Source organism: Scyliorhinus canicula, chromosome 1 (assembly GCF_902713615.1).
Source record: "Scyliorhinus canicula chromosome 1, sScyCan1.1, whole genome shotgun sequence".
Classification (NCBI taxonomy): domain Eukaryota; kingdom Metazoa; phylum Chordata; class Chondrichthyes; order Carcharhiniformes; family Scyliorhinidae; genus Scyliorhinus; species Scyliorhinus canicula.
Genome location: NC_052146.1, coordinates 129,130,132 through 129,155,465, shown reverse-complemented (window position 1 = coordinate 129,155,465; position 25,334 = coordinate 129,130,132). Strand labels below are relative to the sequence as shown.

The window sequence follows — 25,334 nt, the reverse complement described above, 5'->3', positions numbered from 1 at the left end:
AACTTGGGTTGTTTTTGCTGGAGCAGAGAATACTGAGGGTTGACCTGATCGAGGTGTACAAGATTATGAGGACATGGGCAAGGTTCAGAGGGAGAAGCAGTTACCCTTAGTTGAAGGGTCAGTTATGAGGGGGCACAAGTTCAAGGTGAGGGGCAAGAGGTTTAAGGGGGATTTGAAGAAAAGCTTTTTTACCCAGAAGATGACGACGAGCTGGAATGCATTGCCTGGGAGTGAGAGGCAGGTTGCCTCACATCCTTTAAAACATACCTGGATGAGCACTTGGTACCTCACAACATTCAAGTCTATGGGCCAAGTGCTGGCAAATGGGATTAGGTAGACAGGTCAGATGTTTTTCATGCGTCGGTCAGACTCAATGTGCCGAAGGGCCCCTTCTGCACCATATTATTCTGTGATTCTGTGGAGAGAGATAAAGAGTTAACATTTTAGTTCACTAACCCTTCATTAGAACTGGGAAAAGTTAGAAATGTATTAGGTTTTGAATAATTGAAAGGGGGGAGGTGGAAAAAGGAATAAATAGAAGGCCTATGATAGGGAGGAAGGCAGGACAGATTAAATGTCAAAATGCTTCATGGTGCAAAGCCAAAGGTAGTAGGAATGAAACAAGTAAAGAAACAAAATACCTGTCTAGAGGAGGTGTGAATGGCAGGATCTTGAATAGCTGTCATCCAAAAGCAAAGAAAAAGAAATAAGAGAACAAGAGAGAATATAAAAGAACATAGTGTCATGATATCCAAACATGCAGATAATGATATACAGACAGGCAGCTAATGAACACAGAGAACAGGACTTGACCAATGAGCAGGCAGGACACTCAGGGGTGGTATCTCACAATAAAAGGCATGAGGCACTCACACTCCACCTCTTTCCATTGATGAACATCTACAGAGTGAGTCAGGGTGCATGTACAGTATCACACCTCCAGCAAGTGGCTAAGAACTAGTCTGGTCCAGTCAGATAGAGTAACCCCACTTAGGTTAGCAGAGAGTCGAACTCATAGAGAACTGTGCTAACTGTGCTACTGGTTCAATAAATCAGATTGAACTAACTTCAAGGTCTGGAGTATCTTTTGGTCAAAGCTGCATCCAGTTGCAGCCTGGGTTATCTCAGAGTACATAACACACCACATAGAAAACAATTAAAAATGGTGGAAGATGTTAGAATCTAATATTGTTGAATCCAATGTTGAGTCCAGAAGGCTGTGGAGTACCCAGTTAGAAGGTGAGTTGTTGTTCCTAAAGCTTGTGTTGAACTTCATAAGATAGTAGGAGCAAGAGTTAACCATTCGGCTCAATGAGTCTACCCTGCCATTCAATAATTCAAACTTGTGGATCAAACAGAGGTGTTCCGCAAAGCGATCATGCAGTCTGCATTTTGTCTTTCCAGTATAGAAGAGACCGTGAGAAGTGAGTACAGCATATTAAATTTAAAAAGTAAAGTAAATCACTGTTTCACCTTGGACAGGAAGAAGGGAGGAGTAAAAGGGGAGGTGTCGCATCTTCAGTTTCCGTAAAAGAATCGTTTGGACTTGAAATATTCATAGAATCATAGATTTACAGTGCAGAAGAAGGCCATTTGGCCCACTGAGTCTGCACTGGCCCTTGGAAAGAGCACCCCACTTAAGACCACGCCTCCACCCTATCCCCGTAACTCAATAACCCCACCCTTTTTGGACACTAAGGGACACTAAGGGCAAATTAGCATGGCCAATCCTCCTGCACATCTTTGGACTGTGGGAGGAAATAGGAGCACCCGGAGGAAACCCACGAAGCCACGGGGAGAACATGCAGGCTCCGCACAGACAGTGACCCAAGCCGGGAATCGAACCTGGACCCTGGAGCTGTGAAGCAACTATGCTAACCACTGTGCTACCGTGCTGCCCATCTTAACCCTGTTTCTCTCTCCACAGATTCTGCCAGACCTGCTGAGTTTTACCAGCATGTTCTGTTTCTTTTTTTTTTATAATTTAGATTAGCCAATTATTTTTTCTAATTAAGGGGCAATTTAGCATGGCCAATCCACCTACTCTGCACATTTTTGGGTTGTGGGGGCGAAACCCATGCAGACACAGGGAGAATGTGCAAACTCCACACGGACAGTGACCCAGAGCCGGGATCGAACCTGGGACCTCAGCGCCGTGAGGTGGTTGTGCTAACCACTAGGCCACCGTGCTGCCCTCATGTTCTGTTTCTAATTTCAGATCTCTAGGTAAGGAAGGGAGGAGCGTTCGGTTGACTGAAGTGTGGAGCAAGGTATCAAGGAATGGTCCCTTTGAAAGTGCTGGAAGTGGTGGAAATAACAGAGGAAAATCCATTGAATATAGAGGCTGGTGGGTGGATGATGGGGACAAAGAGAACCCCTAATTTGGTCCTGGGAGGGGTGGGAAGCAGTGAGATCAAAACTAAGACAAAATGGGCATGTTTTCAGGCCCTGTCAACCACCATGGGAGGAACCTCATGTGAGAAAAAGGAAGTTGCAACAGAAGCACTGGTATGGAAGGTTGCATTTTCAATAGAAGCAACGGGGATGGAAAAACTGGGAACAGTCTTTACGGGAAGCGGGGTGTGAGGGAATGTTGTCAAGGTAGCAGTGAGAGTCAGTGGAGTTAGAATGAATCATAGAATCAGTACAGTGCAGGACGAGGCCATTAGGCCCATGGAGTCTGCACCGACCCTTCGAAGTGCTCAACCTCGGCCAGTGCAACCCAGTAACCCCACCTAACCTTTTTGACACTAAGTGGCAATTTAGCATGATCCATTCACCTAACCGGCACATCTTTTATTCTGTGGGAGGAAACCGGAGCACCCAGAGGAAACCCACGCAGACACGGGGAGAATGTGTACAGACAGTCACCCGAGGTTGGAATTCAACCCGGGTCCCTGGCGCTGTGAGGCAGCGATGCTAATCACTGTGCAGAATACTGGTTGATAATCTATCCTCAGAAATGGACACAGCGAAATCCAGGAAGGGAAGGGAGGAGTTGAAATGGATCACGTGAAGGCGAGGGAAAGTGGAAATTGGAAGCTTAATTAAATGTGAGAACAGGAAATGTCTCTGATACCGTTATCAAAGTAATTGGAAAAGAAATTAGGGAAGAAGCTTGAGTAGGACTGAAACAAAGAATGTTCTAAATATCCCTGAAAAAGGCAGGCATGGCTGGGGACACATAACAACACCTTTTAGTTGGAGGAGGTGAGTGGAATGAAAGGAATAGTTGTTCAATGTGAAAACAAGTTCAGCGGAGCAGATTGTGCCTCCGTTCCAGGAAGAAGTGGTGACCTCTCAGACCGGCTGCAGATGTAGAAGGATTGAATATCCATCATGAAAAGTAGATGGTGCACATTCTCCCCGTGTCTGCGTGGGTTTCGCCCCTACAACCCAAAGATGTGCAGGTTAGGTGGTTAGGCCATGCTAAATTGCCCCTTAATTGGAAAAAATAATTGGGTACTCTAAATTTAAATTTTAAAAAAGTAGATGGTTAATGCCAGGAAAGTAAAGCAACAGAGGGCATTGAAAGAATCACGAATGTAGGCTGTAAGATACTGGACCAGGGGAGAAAAAATCGAGGAAAAAGTCAGTTAACTAGGGTAGGAACAGGCTAAAATGATGGGTCTCCCAGGACAGTTCTGTTTATAGATTTTGAAAGGGAGGCAGAAACAAACTGTTCTGGGTTGGGGAAAAATGAGATTGAAGGGATGATCTCCAGAGTAGCTGAGGTCAGTGAACACCCTGGAAACAACAGTTCGACATTAGGTGGTGGAATCATGTTCCAGGAGGGTCAGAAGACTTCAAAGAGTAGGCTTTCGGCCTCTGCTATGTAAAGGTTGGCATGTCAGACAACCAACAGCAGCTGACCCCTGTCAGCAGTTTTGCTGACAATATTGGGGTTTGGACCTGAGAGAATAGAGAGCTGCCAATTCTGATGGTTAGAGTGCATGAGGGGAACAGAACAGCTGAGACAGCGAATGTTATGCCAGCAATCAAAAGGTCCGCTGCACTGGGGGAGGAAGATCCTGACCAAGGAAGAGGAGAAGTCATCAGCCTCGATGCCGAGCTCAAAATTTGTTATGAGGGTCATGATGAGATGAAGCTCAGGGCGGACTGTTCAGGGTCAGAGAGGGAAAGGCCAATTTGTACCATGGCGAGGGATGAGATTGGAAGAATTGTTTTCAGCATTCTACAGGGACTAGAGAATTTAGCCCATAACAAGCTGTTTCACCTTGAACTATAGAGCCAGAGGAAATGGCCCATGCGTGAAGTGAGGGCAATTAAAACTAATCTTCAGAATATTGCATTTAGTTAGGAGTGAATTCATCGACCAAGCTCCCTCAGGAAATAGTGGAATCAGAACGATCCAAATGTAAATCAGATAGGTATGTTCCAGCAAATCATATTTTGAGTTCCAGGATGAGTAGTTTGAGATGTCAGAGGACAGCATCCTTTGGAAGAACACATGACTTTGAACCTCTTGTTCTCAATGCTTTCCACCACTGGGTGTTTCCCTTGGTTTATGGCTGGGTTTGTTGTAGATTAATTGGTAAAGATTGGGTGCTATAGTTAGCCACTATTTTTTATCATGTGATTAGACAAACGGTAGAGGACGATTGAGATGGAGTGTGATCTTTTTCTGTCCAGCAATTCCTTCTCTCTAATTCAGGAGGCAACAAACTATAGTATAGTGCTGTGGCACAGGGCATTACACCAGCCCTGTTGCTCATTGTCACATTATTTGCCACAAGTTATTTGACTATATTTTTGAAGTTATCCAAATGAACACGTCAAGCACAGTGTCTATGTCCTTATCTTTAGTGCTGATGGAAAACCTGTCAAAGATTAAAAGCTCAAAACCTGCACGTTTTTCAGTGTGATGTGCACAATATTCCACAATGGACTGGGCTTTGTATCTGTGATGACATTGGAAGCAGTTCAGGAGTTCTCAGTAATACACTGATGGGTGTTCTGTATTTCATTTATTCCAGATAATACAAATATATGTGACCATCTGTTGAAAGTTTTTGATTTGTTTCTCGTGGGTACTCACATCTGCAGAGGCGCAACAGCACCAGGGAATCCAACTGCACACATGCCAGTGTTATGGGACAAGTGAGTTGCCATCATATTTAATGTTCGGCAAAGCCACGATGGGGCCTTTCCTTTATACCCCATGTATTTTAGAGTAGGCAGAGCAGGTATTTCAACAGCTGGCACCAAAGTGAAATACTTTGAAAGTGTTGCACTATTGGAGGTGACATTTTCCAATGAGAGGCTAGATCTTTCTAAGTGAACCTTAATGAAGGGCACTGTGCAAAAGAACAAGACAGTTCTTCTGATGTACCAGCTCACATTTATACCTCAACCAGCAAAACACTTAAAAACTGGTAATTTATTACTTTGCTAGATGTGGGCCATTGTTATTGCCAATTCTCTCCTTTTTTCCTGCATTTTAATCACACGTCTAAATTTTGGGACATAATGGAGTTGTGGGAATGCACTATAATTAATGCAAGTTCTTGCTCTCTTCTTCCTTTGCATAGTAGATTAAAAATTGGAAAGGCAAAGTTTCCGAGAACCCGGTGGTTAAAGAGTTAAGCTATTGCACCTGTTATTGTACACCTGTCTGACTCACCTGCAGGCGTACCTGTATCTGAGGAGACCAATCAGAAACAGAGCAGGAGAATCTACCTGTCAGCAAAATTCCTGCAGTGAACCTAGAGGGAAATAAATAGAGATCCATCACTGACGCGGTTAGCTTTTAACTAGAAATATCACACAAAACCACCTGGATGTTTTTTGACCTGAGAGAGTCAGAGCAGCTGTTATAAAAATATATAACTTGTGAGGGTTCCCGTGAAGAGCCAGACTATGTCCAAAGAGCTTGGGTAAGTGAATACTCTGGCAGAGACAACAGTTGATATGACTTTCTTTTAAGATACTACTCTGTTTATGGAGAGGAAACGCATGCCAGTTTAAACCATGCTATTAGTCTGTTGTGTTTCCTGAAAGACTGAGTGCCAAGTTTCTGCTGTAAAGTGATGTTTTTTTGCAATGTGTATTTGCTTAGTCCCAGTGGAAGAAGTGAACGTTATTAGAGATTTTCACAGTTGCTTTTCTCCTCGGGGGTATCAGATTCCTTCTTTGCCACTGTAAGAAAACGGAAAGCTTAAGCCTGGCCACGTGATCACATCAGAGCATCCTGTAGCCATGGTTTCAACAAATGCTCAATTCGACTTTAGCAATAGTGATTAGAATTGAAATGTCAAAAAGGGAGGAATTGTAGGGAAATTGGACAAGTTTATACTTGAGTCTGTATTTACTCCATGGATGTGAATGACCTGTTTTACTATCCCGTGACAGATCATTCATGATCTGACTTGATAATCTTGTTCCTGAGTGAACTTCAAAATGAGAGAACTTCAAAATGAGAGAACTTTTCTCCTTATTCTCTTCTGTGCCTAGTAGTACATGAAGCAACTCTTTTCTTCCACTAGTTTGCATATAGCAGACTGTGATCGGGGTTCTTTCCATAACAAAATTCCTCCTTACATTAACAGTTTGTTCGCCTGAGTCACTATCCATGTCAGGATAACGAATTAGATGTCATAGGGGAGTCATCACCTCACTTGTTTCAGACATAAAGTACCCTGCTTGATATCAACAAACTGTCATCTCTGCTCACTGGAATAATGTTAAATCAATTAGATAGATAGCAAATAATTAACTGATCCTTATCTCTTGTCATTCGTACCTGCACAAAAGCTGCTTTGCACTACATGTTAGATATTCACAGAATTGTAGTTAAATGTGCTGGATTTATAATTGGCATTATGCAAATGTCACCAGTCATTCTCACTGCCCTAAGTATGAGCACTCCACCACACTCTCTGTACGCTTGATGTGGATTGTTGAAACTTCATTTTTCAACCTAGCAGTCAGCCAAATTAAACAGACGAATAAATTAAAAGCAGTGGGAAAAGCTGAGCTGTAACACTTGTGAAAATAAATTCATGGAATCATACAGCACATACTAGCCAGTTGGCAGAATGAATCTCAAAGAAAGAAAATGTAGAATTTTGTATCATCTCCAAAAAGGAATTGACAAACGAAAGAGTCATGGTGAATGTTTCATTAATACTCAATGTTTAATTTTTTAAAAATGTTTTTTATTGAGTTTTCATATTTTATATACAACATATTACAAATTATTAGAGAAAAAAAAAACACGCAAAAATTAACATGTATATTTACAGGTAAGCATCTTCATAATAACAATTGTGGCCGCCCCCTTTAGCCGGCATACATATTTTACATTCCCCAATATGGCCGAGGCACATGTTTATAGGCATTTATTTATAGTTTGGTTTTGGGCCTTCGCTTGCCATCAAACCCCCATAACGAACCCCCCGCCGGCTACCTTCCCCCGATTCCCGTCCATTTCCCCCTGATTCTTGGCCACCCGACTATTCTTCCTCTTGTTCGTTGGCCGCAAACAGGTCCCGGAACAGTTGCATGAATGGCTCCCACGTTCTGTGGAAGCCGTCGTCTGACCCTCGGATGGCGAATTTGATTTTCTCCATTTGGAGAGATTCCGAGAGGTCGGACAGCCAGTCTGCAGCTCTGGGCAGTGCTGCTGACCGCCAGCCAAACAGGATTCTACGACGGGCGATCAGGGAGGCAAAGGCAAGGGCGTCCGCCCTCCTCCCCAGGAATAGATCTGGCTGGTCTGAAACCCAGAAGACCGCCACTATCGGGCATGGCTCCACCCTCACCCCCACCACTTTGGACATAGCCTCGAAGAAGGCTGTCCAGTACTCCACAAGTCTGGGGCAAGACCAGAATATGTGGGCGTGGTTGGCCGGGCCTCTTGGCACCGTTCACATCTGTCCTCTACCTCCGGGAAGAACCTACTCATACGGTTTCTTGTTAAGTGGGCTCTATGTACCACTTTTAGTTGCGTCAGGCCGAGCCTTGCGCACGGGGAGGTGGAGTTGACCCTATGCAGTGCTTCGCTCCAGAGTCCCCACCCTATCTCCATCCCCAGGTCGTCCTCCCATTTCATTCTTGTTGCGTCCAGTACGGTGTCGTCCCTTTCTACCAGTCGGTCATACATGTCGCTACAGTTCCCTTTCTCTAGGATACTTGCGTCCAGTAGGTCTTCCAGTAGTGTCTGTCGTGGCGGTTGTGGGTACGTCCTTGTCTCCTTTCGTAGGAAGTTTTTGAGCTGCAGGTACCGTAGCTCGTTCCCCCCAGCGAGTCGAAATTTCTCTGTCAGATCCTGTCGTCCATGTATCGGTCCCTGACTGTCAGTGTCCCCCCGTCCTGCCTCCACCTTTTGAAGGTGGCGTCAGTCAGTGCTGCTGTGAACCTATGGTGTTGCAGATGGGAGCCTTGTCCGACATTTTGGTCAGGCCAAATTGCTGCCGCAGTTGGTTCCAGGATTGGAGGGTGGCTGTCACCACAGGGCTGCTGTTTTTTGGGTGGGGATGGGAGTGCTGCCGTGGCGAGGGCCCGGAGGGAGGTCCCCATGCAGGAGGCCTCCTCCACACGCTCCCACTCGGCTTCTGGCTCCTGGATCCATTCCCTTACTCACTCGGCTGTTGCCGCCCAATGGTAGAATTGTAGATTCGGGAGGGCTAGCCACCCCCCTGGATTTTGTTTTTTGTAGGACCTTCTTTGGGATCCTAGCATTTTTATCCCCCCATACGAACACCATGATAAGTTTGTCCAGCACTTTGAAAAAGGCCTTGGGGATGTAGATCGGAATGGATCTAAACAGGAAGAGGAACCTGGGCAGTACGTTCATTTTGATCGTCTGGACTCTCCCCGCGAGGGAGAGTGGGAGTGTGTTCCATCTTTGCAGGTCCTTTTTTACTTCCTCCGTCAGGCTGATGAGGTTCCATTTGTGGATCCCTTTCCAGTCATGGGCTATTTGGATCCCCAGGTAGCGGAATTTGTGTCGGGCTTGTTTGAACGGCAGCCCCTTTAGTGCTGCCCCCCCCCCCCCCCCCCCCCCCCCCCCCCCCCTTGCGGGTGTACTGGGAAGATCTCGCTTTTGCTCATGTTGAGTTTGTAGCCCGAGAAGGCTCCAAGCTCTTTCAGGAGCGCGATGATTCCGTCCATGCTGCTTTGTGGGTCTGAGATATAGAGGAGCAGATCATCTGCACAGAGTGAGACTCTGTGCTCTCTGCCTCCCCTTTGGATCCATTCCAATTTTTTGCTGCCCTGAGCGCGATTGCTAGCGGTTCAATTGCTAGTGCGAACAGCAGCGGGGACAGTGAGCATCCTTGTCTGGTGCCCCTGTGCAGCTAGAAGTATTGGGAGTTGGTATTGTTGGTCCGTACACTCGCCATGGGAGCGTTGTATTGGAGCTTTACCCAAGCGGTGAACCCTGTTCCAAGCCCGAACCGCTCCAGTACCTCTATGAGGTATTTCCATTAGACTCTGTCGAAGGCCTTTTCTGCGTCCAGGGAGATGATCACCTCTTGTGTTCTCTCCCCGGAGGGGGTCATTATGACGTTCAGCAGGCGCCTGATGTTCGAGGTAAGCTGTCGACCTTTGACGAAGCCCATCTGGTCCTCTGTGACCACCTCAGGTACACAGTCTTCTAGCCTTTTGGCTAGGAGTTTGGCCAGTATTTTGGCGCCTGCGTTCAGCAGAGATATGGGTCTGTATGATCCACGTTCTGTTGGATCTTTGTCTTTCTTAGGTATCAGCGAGATTGAGGCCTGTGCTAACGTGGGTGGCAGTGTGCCCCTAGCTAGCGAGTCTGTGAACATCCCCCGCAGGTGCGGGGCCAGCACTGTCGCGAATGTTTTGTAGAAGTCCGCCGGGAATCCGTCCGGTCCCGGCGCCTTCCCCGTCTGCATGGAGCTAATGCTGTCCATGATCTCTCCCAGTGCTAGTGGTGCTTCCAGGTCCCGTTTTCTGCCCTCTCCCACGGCTGGTATGTCCAGTCCATCAAGAAACCGGTTCATCCCAGCCTTCCCCGTTGGGGGCTCTGAGGTGTACAGTTCTTGGTAGAAGACCTTGAAGATTTCGTTAATCCTCTCTGGTTCTGTTTCCAACGTGCCTCTGGTACCCCTGATTTGCGCAATTTCTCTGGTGGCTGCCTGCTTTCTCAGCTGGTGTGCCAACACTCAATGTTTAATTTTAGGGAAGTTGTGAATCTGAACTGATTGTATAATTTCAACGTCTACTGGTTTAGGTGTGGTATTCAGTGATAGGGAAATAGCAGGGACATGGATGAAAACTGCCTTGAGACATTGATGGTCAAAGCAGATGCTTATTGTTAACAGGCAAGTGTACCTTTAAGGTGTTTGGTTTTAGCTGGCACTGAATTTTCGAACAGCAATGTTTTGTGTCTTTTGGTAAAACAGTATTTTTAATGTTTATGTGACCTCTTCCGTCATGATGCCTGGGAATGGCACAAAAAGAATGAGACATGTGTCAGATACCAAGGAAACCAGTAGAGATGTTTTGATTGGAGAGTGAGCTTTGAGCAGCTATTCAATCATATTTCTGGATGGTGCATATGCAGTACTGTAGCAATGGCAGAGGCAGAAAAGAATTTAATACATTTCTACTTACCACGTGCTATTTGACATAATTGTGTATATTAGAAAATATTTTAATATTAATTTATTTATACCACTGCATATTATAGCAAAATAGATTGCTTTGACTTTAAACATTGCAGTTAAGTTTCAAATCTCAATTTCTTCTTCCCTTAATTGTCCAAACCATGAAGGTCCTGTGACCGTTATCAATATCTCTTATTCAAGAAAGGAGGGAGACAAAAGCAGGAAGCAGTTAGCCTAATATTTGTCATTCGGAAAATGATTATTAAGGAAGTAATATCAGGACATTTAGAAAATCAGAATACAATCAGGCAGAGTCAACATGGCTTTGTGAAAGGGCAATTGTATTTGACTAATTAATTGGAACGCTTTGAAGAAGTAATAAGCAGGGTGAATAAAGGCGAACCAGTTGATGTAATGTATTTGTATTTCCAAAAGGCATTCAATAAGGTGCCACCTAAAAGGTTACCACACAAGACAAGAGCTCATGGTTTTGGTGGTAACTTATTAGCAAGGATAGAGGATTGGTTCGCTAACCGGAAGCAGAGAGTTGGGATAAATGGGTCATTTTTGGGTTGGCAAAGTGCATTAGTTGAGCTCTCCAGGGATCCGTGCTAAGGTCTCAACTATTTATGATCTATATTAATGACCAAATGAAGGGACCAAGTGTATTAGCTAAATTTGCTTTTAAGTAAAAAGGCAAGTTGTGAGGAGGTTACAAAGAGCCTGTAAAGCGATATTGATAGGTTAAATGTATGGGCAAACATTTTGCAGATTGAGAACAATGTGGACAGAGTGAATTTTTCCACTTCAGCATGAAAATTAGAAAAGCAACGTATCATTCAAATGGAGAGAGAATGCAGAAACCTGTGGAACAGAGGGATCTGGGCGTCTTGGTACACAAGCCACAAAAAGTTAACACACAGGTACAAGAAGTGGTTGAGAAGCCAAATGAACTTTTGGTCTTTATTACAAAGGGAATGGAATATAACAGTAGGGAAGGAGTGTTACATCCACACAAGATTTTAGTGAGACCTTGGGTGGAATTCTCACATTTTGGGACTAAGTCCTGTGGCGGGATGGGAATGTGAAGTGCTTCCCATTGTGGAGGCTGATGGGAAAACACACCAAATCACCTGGCCCTGACCTCATTAATTATCCACCCGGTTGTTTCGCGCTGTATCAAGTAGCAGGGCGGGCATGATGGCACATAGTCCGCCATCTTATCCGGGTGCCATATTGAAATAGCACCCATCATCACTGAAGAAAGAAACTGGAACCTCCTGAAAATGAAACTGATGTCCAGTAGCACTCTGAAGCTGGAAGGAGGACCCACTGAGAAGAAGATCTATATCTATAATCTTTATTAGTGTCAAAAGTAGTATTACATTAACACTGCAATGAAGTTACTGTGAAAAGCCTCTAGTCGCCACATTCTGGCACCTGTTCGGTTAGACAGAAGGAGAATTCAGAATGTCCAATTCACCCAACAAGCACCTCTTTTGGGACTTGTGGGAGGAAACCGGAGCACCCAGAGGAAAACCACGCAGACATAGGGCGAATGTGCAGACTCCGCACAGACAGTGACCCGAGCTGGGAATTGAACCCAGGTTCCTGGCATTGTGAAGCAATAGTGCTAACCACTGTGCTATTGTGCATCCCTGGATCTCCAGGAACATTCTGAGGCTGAAAGAGTGACCCCACCAGGACACCGAATCTGCAAATGCTCCTCCCAATAACTGCTATAGGGCTCCGGGTTCCAGGGTTGAGGGCAGCCTTATGCTGAACTCAGGAGGTAACCCCAGACATTATTCAGGTGAGTCCCAACATCTGCATGCCATATTGTTCCGGACGTGTTTCACGTTGGCGTGTATTCCCACCAGCGTCGTAGAGGATCTTGCATGAAGGGTCTGGCCTTCATCTGCATCCCATTAATGGAGTGCAAATGCCGGCCTCTGGTGGGTTTTCCGACTGGGAACAACTGAAGATTCAGCTGCAACTTCACGTCGGTGTGGAACTGATTTCTGGGTGTCACATCATATTCTCCCCACGACTGCCATCAAATCCATCGGTGGGGGTTTGGTAGAATTCTGTTCACTGTGTGCACTTTTGGTCTCCTTACTTAAGAAGGGATGTACTTGAAATTGAGCAGTTCAAAGAACATTCATTTGGCTGATTTCTGGGATGAAGATTTGGCGTATACTTATGGAGTTTAGAAGAATGAGAGATAATCTTGTTGAAACGTGTAAGATGCTGAGGGTACTTGACAGAATTGATGCTGAGAGGATGTTTCCCCTTGTGAAACTAATGGACACAGTTTGAAAATAAAGGGTGTGATTTAAGGGGGAAAAAAGAGTCCAGAGAATGACCCCGCTATTAACCGGGACTCTTTTTTTGGGCCTCGGCGGGGCCACATTTACCTTCATTTCCTGCACTGATGAGTCAGGGTGGCACTGCCAGGGTGCCAGGCTGACCGGGCCAATGTGACCGGCTGGTATCAAGACTATCAGAGTGCCATCCTCCGCTGAGATCGACCACCCATTTGTGTGTGGGGCAGCATGGTAGCACAGTGGTTATCACAGTTGCTTCACAGCTCCAGGGTCCCAGGTTCGAATCCCAGCTTGGGTGACTGTCTGTGCGGAGTCTGCCCGTTCTCCCCGTGTCTGTGTGGGTTATCGCCGGGTGCTCTGATTTCCTCCCACAGTCCAAAGATGTGCAGGTTAGATGGATTGGCCATTCTAAATTGCCCTTAGTGTCCAAAAAGGTTAGGTGGGGTCACAGGGATAGGGTGGAGACGTGGGCTTAAGTAGGGTGCTCTTTCCAAGGGCCGATGCAGACTCGATGGGCCAAGTGTAAATTCTATAAGTGTGGACCAGTGCTAAACAGCGCCATGGTGAAGTCTTCAAAGTCCGGGTGTTCGATCCTGCGCCTTGGGAGACTCCGGCATGAACATATTTAAGTGAGCTTAACTGCACACTGGAATATGTAGATCTGTGGGCGGGATCCAGATCAAGATGCCTTATGAGATCTTGTTAGATCGTTAAATGCTCTTGAGCATCGTAAATCCCCCAAGAGGCCTCTCACAGGATTTGCCAGCTTCGTCCCATCGCCTAGTCGAGCGTGACGAGGCTGTACAATCACGGTCAAATTGTCTCCCATTTAAGATGGAGATGAGGAGAATTTGTTTCTCTCAGAGGGTTGTTAGACTTTGGAATTTCCTTCCTTGGAGAGTAGAGGATATTGGATCATTGAACAAATTCAAGGCTGATTTAGACAGAGTTTTGATTAACAATTGAACCTGGGTTATGAGAGGTAGGCAGGAAAGTGGAGTTAAGGCCACAATTCAGATCAATCTTAGTGAATGATGGAGCAGGCTTGAGAGGGCAAATGTCCTATTCCTGCTCCTACTTCTTATGATCTTATATCCTCATGATCTTTTTTGCTTGCTGTTATGCTATCACACTTCAGCAAAGAATAATTCTCAATCAATATATAGGCTACTCCTGTTTCAATTAATCCAACTGATCATTGAGTGAAGTGCCTCACTGACATGACAGATGGCCTACATAGCTCAGATTTGTTGGTAGCAGCAATTAGTGAGGAGCCCAGAGTTCTGTCCATCACACTGTCTGAACGGATGGGCAGTGGACGGAATTAGGGTGAGAAAAACTCTATAGGTTGTATCCCAAGAACTGTCGATCTTAACTGGCTATGAGATAAGTTCATAAAAATGGGTCGTACCTATGCATTAGTGTGACTAAAATTCAGGCAATCTGTCAAATGCTAAGATAAAAGCAAATTACTGCGGATCCTGGAATCCAAACCAAAAACCGAAAACACTGGACAATCTCAACAAGTCTGACAGCGTCTGAGGAGGGAGGAGGGAGCTAATGTTTCGAGCCTGGATGGCTCTTTGTCAAAGCTTTGCCAAAGAATCATTCAGACTCGAGACGTTCGCTCCCTTCTCTCTCCACAGATGCTGTCAGACATGCCGAGATTGTCCATCATTTTCTATTTTTGTTGCAGGCAAATGCTAAGGTCGGCTGCAGACCAAGTATTCATACAGCTTCTACTGTAATCAAAAAAGGATTTTAAAAAAACTAACACAGAGATGAAACCAGTGGCAGAGCTTATTGATTAATAAGCAAACGCTGGAGAGGGACGAGAGAAGTGACTTTAAATGTCAGAGATGGGACAATGGGATTTACACAGGACTTTGTTCTGTTTGCAACTGAGAGAATTGTCTTCCTCTGTGACAGCTGTGGACTGCGGAGTTCTTGTGAACTAGACAGAAAAAGTCTGAACTGTTTTTAATTTATAAACTCCCTAGTTGAGTAAATAATGTGGATACACAACTCAGAATTGTAAATGCATGTCTACTTATGTGTGTACCTGGAAAGTGCATAACTTTGTCAGAAAGCAGTATTTATCTTTCCCTTGTGTCAGCCTCTGAATTGCCAAGCGTACAACGGTCAGGAGAATTTTCTGTTGGGTATTTTGTTGTGCCATCTGCTCTTACTCATTGTAAACGTGAATGTACTAATCACTTAATTGCCTTGCTGTCTGGCAGAATACAACCGTTCTGCTCTCTAGACTGGCTCCAGACTCATTAATAGAAATTTAACTAAGCTAGTAAAATTGCGGCTTTAAGCAAGTGGTGGGGGGAAAGAAATTTAGCAGTATAAGTTGTTTGTCAATTGGATCACTTGCAATTTGCCCCATATATATCTACAGTAATGAGGAAATAACTAAAATGTTTGAGATGTATATCACAAAAATGGGCTCTGCCAAAAGAGCAAGGATTGAGTTCAATTCTCAAACAAATCCATGAGCCTCAATAATACAGGCATTATTCTAAGCTTATTCTTTAATTTTTAGTGCAGGGTGGCACGGTGGTGCTGTGTTAGCACTGATGCCTCATGGTGCCGAAGACCCCGGTTCGATCCCGGCCCTGGGTCAATGTCCATATGGAGTTTGCACGTTCTCCTCGTGTCTGCGTGGGTCTCACCCCCAAAACCCAAAGATGTGCAGGCTAGCTGGATTGGCCACGCTAAATTGCCCCTTAATTGGAATTTTAAAAAAAATTAAATTAAATACTATTTCACTGCAGTCCAAAACAAACTCTGTGGCTTGTCAAATTACTGAATAGAAAATGACCAGATGATGAAAGTTTCATCAGACATTTAGTACTTTGTTGATGAAGGTAACGCTAAATGGCAGATAATGAGCTCCCGAGTATCTGCAAAAGATGCTATTTGCAAGGACGCATGCAGGAGTAGATGAAAAAAAAGATTGCATGGGAATCTTTACAGAGGGAATGTTACATTGTCACATGATGTGGGGATGAAACTGGTCCACGTCAATAGTTTTGAAAGAGTTGCTGATGCTGATTTTAATTGGATGATTGTGCTGGAATATAAGTGCAAGTGGACCTGCTGAGAGGACAGGATCAACCATGGTCAAAATGGCTGTGGTGCTGAGGTCCCAGAATGGTAAGAGCTTCTCAAATTTCAAGACTCAGGTCATCTACCTTGAGAGAGAGAGAGTAGGCACTCGAACCTTTTTTGGTGTTCCTTGGCCGTCCATCCTACAGAACAGAGGTAATATGTCCGTGGAAACCTGATGCTCCATTGGAGTTGAGAGGCAGTGCCTGATGCTGGTCACAATACTAAAGCTCTCATTGCGAAAACCACAGTTTTAGCATTTTTAAAAAAAGAAGTTGACACTATTAATATTGTTCCAGTGGCTTTTTTCTTTGAGACAAACCTACCTAACTCAAATAAAAACAGAAAACACTGGAAATACTCAGCAGGTCTGATAGGGATAGAGGGATCTCTCTTGTCAGGCACTTAGTGCCTGTTTGAAGAACCCAGCATTGGGAAGGAATGGCCACTGAGATCTGCTCCTCACCCTTGCCTCTGATTCCCATATACCCTCCCCCTTACCCATCACTGCCACCCCACGACCCCATCCCACCCTCAACCAGCTTTGGCCTGGGGTCCTTCAGTAATACTAGGCCTCTGTTGGGTGTATTTTAAACAGCTGCCACCTCTCCCGGTGGCGCTGATGAGCAATGGAGAGCTGTTGACCTCTGATTGGTTGGCAGCTCTTGGCAGGCCAGGCTTTTGCTGCCAGTTTCCTGAATCCCGGAGGGGGCACCTAAGTGCCTATAGGGCACTTAATATCACCAGGCCTCCCCCATGGAACTGCATGGAGATCCCCAAGGTTCACCAACAGATGGGCGAGACCCACATCGGGCTGACTAGATCCAATCCAATGTTTCTTGTTGTGACATTTCATCAGAATGGATTTGAAACGTTAACTTTGTTTCTTGTTTAACAAATGCGGCCACACCTACTGAGTAGTTCCAGCATTTTCTATATTTATTTAAGATTCGCAACATCCGCAGTATTTTACTTCCTAATTCAAAAGCACTTTCTGTGCCAGACCCACAAGATCGACAACTTGCGAAATAAGTGATCGGATTTGCCTGCTGAGTGTTCCTCTAGAATTACTATTCCTTTGGTTAATTCCAAAATCAAGAAACAGAAAAAGCCAGTATGTCTTTTTTGTTAAAAACTTCCCTGTGTTGTAATGCACTTAAACTTGATTGCGTGAGTTGAAGAGAGAGGTGGTTAGGAAAGGCTTTCTACTGTCAACAAACTCTTAGTTCGTTAGTTTCTATTGTGATGTTGTAAGTCAAGGTGATCACAGATAACTTGTCACATTGTCAGACCAAGCCCACCATTTGAATTAAACAAACTTAAAGTACCCTGCTGTCAGTTGCTGGTTTCGACAGCAGAGCACTATTTTGCCAGAGGCAAATTTCTATGCATGCAATTTTCTTCCTTATTGAGTGGGTGTTGGGAAAGTGAAGAAGCTCATTAAGATGAAGTAACATTGCCTATGCATGTGATTTCGACATGCATGAAACACTCAAACCTTAATAAAATCTTTAATTGCTGTAAGGCAAAGACCTTTTCCAACAAAGTACTGTGAGCATTGTCTGAACAATACCAATGAGAGGGCAACTGTTTGTTGCTGATTTTAGGGCCGATGCTCGTTTTGCCATGAGGCAAAATTAAGTCCTGAGATCGGTGGAGATGTGCTAAAACCAATCATTAAGCATTCCGATTGTACTGACTGATTGTTATCAGTTGCTAGAATCAAGCTTCCAGCTGTAGTTTTATTTTATGGCCTCTGCATGAGTTGTATTAGCTGCGGGACTCTGCTTAAAACCATTCATTTTTCCTTATTAATGTGATGGTGTGTATACAACAGACTCACATGATGTTTGCCAAGGTATCTGCCAGGTCTTTAATGCAATAAGTTGGCCCACACTTAGCTTTTGTTTTTGGAGGGTCTCGAGGCAAACTGAGGGAAACAGATTTTTCACCATGTCAAGTCAAGTTTGAGCAAATTGTGGTTCTGCATGTGGTCTAATAAATTAAAGATGACACTCACGCATTATTGCAGCACTGTCAGTTTGAGCAAGACTTGGGGTGAAGCATACTTCTATTAAAACAGAAAGCCCAATGTGTTATTCAATCAGGACTATTCGACTGGAGAGGAGATAATGGAGACGCAGGATCCCACAACCTAGTTGAAGAAAAGGTATGTGCACTAAATCATGAGAATAGAAAAGTCTGGATATAGCTTGTTGGAGATATAACAATCAATGGTGAATGTGACAATTGCAGCACTATGCACACAGAACAATGTGTAATAATGGCTTCTACATGATTAAAGTCCAACTAATAATGTTTATTTTATACAGTGCCGTATCATGTCAAAGCATCTCAGTTTTCCATGGTGAATTACTTTGGAAATGCAAAGTATGTTGCCGTGTAGGTAAATTATAATTGAAAATAAATTCTTGTGTACTAGCCAGTTTCTACTCTTTAATAGATACCCTGTTCATGGAAGCATAATGTGTAACTTACATTTATAGAAAGCCTTTACTGGACCATATTTGAAGTACCATGTGCATTATAAACAAAAAATTGAGGCGCCAGACAAAGTGTAGAAAGGTTTACAAGGATGATACCAGAATTAAGAGAATGCAACCAAAAGGAAATATTGAGCAGGCTTAGTTCTCTTCTCTGAAGAATAGAAGACTATGAGGAGTGTGATTGAGGGATTCAAAACTATGAAAGGGTTTAACTGAGTGGATGCAAACAAACTGTTTCTACCTGACCTCATACGGGGCACTTGCCTTTATCAGTCGTGAGATAGATTATAAGAGCAGAGAGATTATACTGGAACTGTACAACACTTTGGTTAGGCCACAGTGAAGCACTGTGTGCAGTTCTGGTGGCCACATTATAGGAAAGGTGTGCTTGTACTGGAGAGGGTGCAGAGGAGATTCACCAGGATGTTGCCTGGGTTGGAGCATTTGAGCTATGAAGAGAGGCAGGATAGGCTTGGGTTGTTTTCTTTAGAGCAGAGAAGACTGAGGAGGGATCTGATTGGGGATGGCATGGTGGCACAGTGGTTAGTACACTCACAGCACCAGGGACTCTGGTTCGATTCCGACCCCCGGGTGACTGTGCGGAGTTTGCACTTTCTTCCCATGTCTGCGTGGGTTTCCTCTGGATGCTCCTGTCCCCCCCCCCCCCCCCCCTCGCGCCCCCCCCCCCCCCCCCCCTCCCCCCCCCTCCACCCCCCACAGTCCAAAGGTGTGCTGGTTAGGTGGATTGACTATGTTAAATTGTCCCTAGGTGAGGTTACGGGGATAGGGTGGGGAATTGGGCCCGGTAAGGTGCTCTTTCAGAGGGTCGGTGCAGAATCGATGGGCCAAATGGTACTATAGGGTCTTATGATCTATGATTCTAAGATTAGGAGGGCTATGGGCAGGATAAATAGGAAACAGCATTTCCCCTTAGTTGAAGAGTCAATAATAACCCCAGTGCTCCACTCGTGTTTCTCACCTTTAAGGTGAGAGGCAGGAGGTTTAGAGGGGATTTGTGGAGAAAGATTTTCACCCAGAGAGTGGTGGGAGTCTGGAATACATAGCTTGGGAGGGCAGTAGAGATGGGAAACTTCAGAACCTTTAAAAAGTACGTAGATGAGAACTTAGTATGTTATAACATTCAAGGCTATGGATCAAGCGCTGGAAAGTGGAATTAGTGTAGATTTAGTGTAGTTTTGTTGGTGCAGACATGATGGGCAGAAGGGCCTCTTTTGTACCCTATGACTGTATGACTCTATGACTGGGTGTGTGTAAAACAGCGGTATAAACATAAGATTGCTGCAAACAGATTAAACAAAGAATTTAGGAGGAATTTCCTCATGCTGAATGGTGAGAATGTAGAACTTCTAGATAACATCAACAGAACGAAGGAGAGGGTAAATGCATTTATGAAGCAGAAAGGTGTAGAGAGATATGGGGGCAGGGTGGAACATGGCAATACGAGTAAAAACAGACTTATGTGGAGTTAAATACCAGCATTCCACTGTTGAGCTGAATGGCCTGCTTCCAGGCTGTCAATTTTATACACCGTTCGCAATAGAAGGAACCAATAATCATTTTATTTAGTGGTTGTTGTTATCTTCCTGCACGCAGTGGTGTGCAAGGCAGACTTTCATCTGATTCCATAGCGAGTTTTTTTTATCTGGAACAGTTCTCTGACCTGTCGCCAGAGAGGTGCCACTCCATGGCTTCCTCTCTTACCGCCAGCCATTGGCATGTTAGAAGAATTTTACAGGTTGATATTCAATCTGCTGGCCATGTTATGAGACCACCTTCCTTGGCCATCAAGTGCTGAGGTGGGACTCGAACCCAAGCTTCTGTCTCAGAGGTAGGGAAGCTGTCCCACTACCTTTTGAAGATATGGGCCGGGATTCTCCGATCCTCCGTGCCACAATTGTGCCTGCCGCGGTTGCGGAGAATAGGGCGCCGGACCCACGACGCCTTCCCACAATTCTCCGGCAATCGAACAATCACCGCTAGTCGCGCACGCTGTCTACGCGGTGCCGGTCGGGGCCATTGAAAGAGGACCCCACGGCAATTTTCCGCGGACGACCGGTCGAAGTCCTGCCGGTGTGGTTCACATATGGTTACACCCGGCGGGAGCTCGGAGTTGCGGCTGCAGTGGCCGTCCTGGTGGGGGGGGTGGGGGAATCCGTCACGGTGGAGGGGGGGCGCACCACAACGGCCAGGCCCGCGATCGGGGGGCACCGATCGCCGGGCATGCATGATCTGCGGGGGGGGGGGGGGGGGGGGGGGGGGTGCCTACTTCTTTGGCGCCGGCTCACTGTGTGGGTCTGCCATGTTGCGTGGGGCCGCCGCCACAGGCAGCGTGCACATGTGCGGACCCACGGCCAGAAGTGCAGGGCCCCATACCGGCAGCCGGAGCTGCGTGGAGCACTCTGGGGCCCTGCAAGCCGCCTTAAAAATGGAGAATCAACCCGGACTTTTCACAAATACGTCTGGAGTGATTCGCGTCCATTTTCTTGCGGGCGTGGGGTCATAGCCCCATTATTGGAGAATCCCGCCCAGGCGATATACACACAATAAATACAGAAAATAAGCATGACTTATATCACTTGTTTGAATATAACAAAGAGATATCTCGCAGGGAGGCGGTGGCATCGTAGTATTGTCACTGGACTAGTAACCCAGAGTTCTCTGGGGTCCCAGGTTCAAATCCTGCCACTGCAGATTGTGAAATTTGAATGCAATAAAATCTAAAACTATTGTTAATTGTCGTAAAAACCCATCTGGTTCACTAATGTCCTTTAGAGAAGGAAATCTGCCGTCCTTACCTGGTCTGGCCTACATGTGACTCCAGACCCACAGCAATGTGGTTGACTCTTAACTGCCCCCTCAATGGCAATTAGGGATGGCACAGCCTGCGACAGCCGCATCCCATGAACGAATAAAAAAAACATATCAACTGATGAGGTGAATGGGCAAAACTATGACAAATAGATTTCAGCATTGGTAAATATGGACTCACCCATTCAGGACCTAAAAAGGATAGAATAGACTACTTTCTAAATGGTGAAAATCCAAGAGACAGTGGAGGTCTAAAGAGATTTGGGTTCCATCTTTAAAATATGAAGAACATGTACAAAAATTTTTTTTAAGGTGAGTTGAATACTGATGTTTATGTCTAGAGCAATAGAATGCAAGGGCTAGAAGTCATGCTGCCATTATATAAAGCCCTGACTAGGCTACAGCTGTAGTAATGTGAGCAGTTTTGGGCACCACATTTCAGGAAAGATCTGTTGCCCTTGGAGAAAGTGCAGCATAAGTTTACCAGAATGATACCTGGACTCTAAGGGTTAGGCAGCAGGGTAGCATGGTGGTTAGCATAAATGCTTCACAGCTCCAGGGTCCCAGGTTCGATTCCCGGCTGGGTCACTGTCTGTGTGGAGTCTGCACGTCCTCCCCCTGTGTGCGTGGGTTTCCTCCGGGTGCTCCCATCGGCCCTCCCACAGTCCAAAGATGTGCGGGTTAGGTGGATTGGCCATGCTAAATTGCCTGTAGTGTCCTAATAAAAGTAAGGTTAAGGGGGGGGGGTTGTTGGGTTACGGGTATAGGGGGGATACGTAGGTTTGAGTAGGGTGATCATGGCTCGGCACAACATTGAGGGCCGAAGGGCCTGTTCTGTGCTGTACTGTTCTATCTATGTAAATTACGAGGAATGATTACACCAACTAGAAAGTAGTCTATTCTATCATTTCAGGTCCGGGAATTTGAAAGCTTAAAGGGCGACTTTGATCGAAGTTTGCAAGGGGGTCTGAGAAATTACTTCAGCTGGCTGGGGAGTAATAGGACTTGGGGACATGTGTCCAAAAATTAGAACCAGACCTTTCAGCGGCGAAATTAGGAAACACTTCTACATACAAAAGTGGTATCAATTTGGAATTCATTTTCACAAATGAGCAATTGTTAATTTTAAGACTGAGATTAATCGACTTTTGAGATTAATCCCAAGACTAAGGAATATAGGGTAAAAGTTTGTATGTGGAGTTAGGTCACAAATTAGCCATGATTTTATTGAATGGTAGAACAGGCATAAGGGCTTAAATATCCTGCTTCTGTCCCTACCTTCCAATGGATATCTGAACTAATTAAGGTTCTGATGTTTCCCATGAAATCATTGCCCTGGTATCCTATTCAAATTCATACCCCTCATTAATTGTGGACATTAATTGAGAGTTTTGCTGGTCATTAAATTATGGAACACTCGTCATCCAATATTTCACTGATAGGACTGACTCCAATGTTATGTAGGAGAAGGTGAGTCATATTAATATGGGTCATATCTGCACCACTGACTTTCATAAGTTCTTAAGTTCAAAGATATTGGAGCAGGATTCGGCCATTGGGCCCATCGAGCCTCCTCCGCCATTTGATCATGGCTGATCTCATCTTGGCCTTAACTCGGGGCAGCACGGTGGCCTAGTGGTTAGCACAACCGCCTCACGGCGCTGAGGTCCCAGGTTCGATCCCGGCTCTGGGTCACTGTCCGTGTGGAGTTTGCACGTTCTCCCCGTGTCTGCGTGGGTTTCGCCCCCACAACCCAAAAATGTGCAGAGTAGGTGGATTGGCCACGCTAAATTGCCCCTTAATTGGAAAAAATAATTGGCTAATCTAAATTTATTAAAAAAAAAAAAAAAAAATCTTGGCCTTAACTCTACTGACTTGCCCATTCGCCATAACCCTTCAACCCATTACTAATTAAGAAACTGTCTAACTCCTCCTTAAATTTACTCACTGTTCCAGCATCCACTCCACTCTGGGGTAACGATTTACAACACTTTGGGAGAAGTAGTTTCTCCTGAACTCTGATTTAAATTTGCTACCTCTTACTCTAAGGCATTGACCTCTCATTCTATAATGCCCCACAATGGAAAGCATCTGCTCCATGTCAATTTTATCCATACCTTTAAGCATTTTGTATACCTCAATTAGATCTCCCCACATTCTTCTAAACTCTGGAAAGTATAGGTCTAAACTGTACAATCTTTCTTCATACGACAAACCCCTCAGGCGGGATTCTCCCTTCTGGAGTCCCTACGCCAGCGGAAAAACCAGCGCCAACCATTCCGGCATCAACAGCCCCCGAAAGTGAGGAATTCTCTGAACTTTTGAGGGCTCGGTGGACGCCGGAGGGGTTGGTGCCGCTCCAGCTGGCGGCGAAGGGCCGGCACGAGTTCGCGCATGCGCGGAATGGTCGGCATGATCTCGCGCATACGTGGACCGGCTGGCATATTTCCGTGCATGCGTGGGGGGGGGGGGGGGTTCTCTTCTCCCCGCCGGCCCCCGGGCAATATGGGGGAGCCCTACAGGGGCCCGGTGTGGAGGAAAGAAGTCCCCCCATTGAACAAGCCCGTCCGCAGATTGGTAGACACCAATCATGGGCCAGGCCACCATGAGGGGTCCCCCTCTGGGTCGGATCCCCTCCACCCCTCCCCGCGTGGACTGACCCCACACACCTATCTGCCAGGTCTGCCGTGCGTGAGGTGAGTAATTCACGCCGGCGGGACTGGCCAAAACTGGACTGCTGCTCGGCCCATCGTGGCCCGGAGAATCGCTGGGGGGCTGCTGTCAACGGCACCCGACCGGCATGGCGGGAATCCTGCTGCCACCTGAAAAACGACTCCAGAGAATAGTGCATCCGGCGTCAGGGCGGGATTCGCGCCTCCTCCCTGGGATTCTCCGACCCGGCGGGGGGTCGGAGAATTCTAGCCCTCATCTCTGGAATCAACCTAGTGAACCTCCTCTGAACTGCCTCCAATGCCACTACATGTTTCCTCAAATTAGGGGACCAAAACTGTGCACAATACTCCAGGTGTGGTCTCACCAATGCTTTGTATAGTTGCAACAACACTTCCTTACCTTTATACTCTATTCCTTTAGATATAAGTGCTAACATTCCATTAGCTTTCCTTATTATCTGCTGCATCTGCATGCTCGTTTTCTGTGACTCATGCACAAGGACACCTGGATCCCTCTGCATTGGAGCACCCCGAAGTCTTTCCCCATTTAGATAATAAGTTTCCTTCCCATTTTTCTGACCAAAATGCATGACCTCACACTTGTAATTTCAATTGTGTAATTATTCTGTCATTCCTGTTTGAAAAAAAAATGGTTATGACGGTGCCTAAAGAAAACTTTGATGAATCTGGTATTATTTGAACAGTAACGTTTGTATGATAAAAATAAATGTGTTCATATTGATTTACAATATATGAATGAGACTGGAAACTAAATAAGAATCAAAAGACTTTTAAAAAGAAAACTTACATTTGTATATGCATATCCTCAGCTGATGAAGTACTTTTGATGTGTCAACTCTGCTGTCATGTAGGAAAATTAAGATATATTTACTCATAATTCACCTTTCTCTTCAGAGTTTCTTACATGCTGCTTAAAATGAAAGGAGACATTTCAATTAGATTTCAAGACTAAGTCCAAAGATGTGCAGGTTGGGTGGATTGGCCATAACAAATTGCCCTTAGTGTCCAAAATTCTATGATTAACCTAGGACAAAGGTTCGACACAACATCGTGGGCCGAAGGGCCTGTTCTGTGCTGTATTTCTCTATATCTATATCTAAGACTATTACGACTATATTGTCAAGCATAAGCACCGGGTTGATCACTTTTGTGTGCGCACTATTCTTTGAGCAATTGTACTGAAAACGACACGGAAAATAGCTTAGTGTTATAGAAAATATATTCCCATTTCATTGGCAGAAGAATCAGTTCAGTTCACAGCATAATACA

General features: G+C 45.3%; 1 protein-coding gene across 3 annotated transcripts in view; it reads left to right on the top strand.

Annotated features, from left to right (window-relative positions):
* The first annotated feature begins 5,737 nt into the window (after window positions 1–5,737).
* LOC119967372 (grainyhead-like protein 3 homolog) overlaps window positions 5,738–25,334 on the top strand; it is a 109,199-nt gene continuing 89,602 nt past the window's right edge. For 2 of the 3 annotated variants that reach the window (XM_038799857.1, XM_038799846.1), the window contains exon 1: window positions 5,738–5,897. In XM_038799857.1, coding sequence (XP_038655785.1) covers window positions 5,881–5,897 — 17 coding nt within the window. In that variant the 5' untranslated portion in view covers window positions 5,738–5,880. Of the gene's footprint in view, window positions 5,898–18,128; window positions 18,207–25,334 lie in introns of those variants that run through there. The other variant, XM_038799865.1, reaches the window with a different exon arrangement.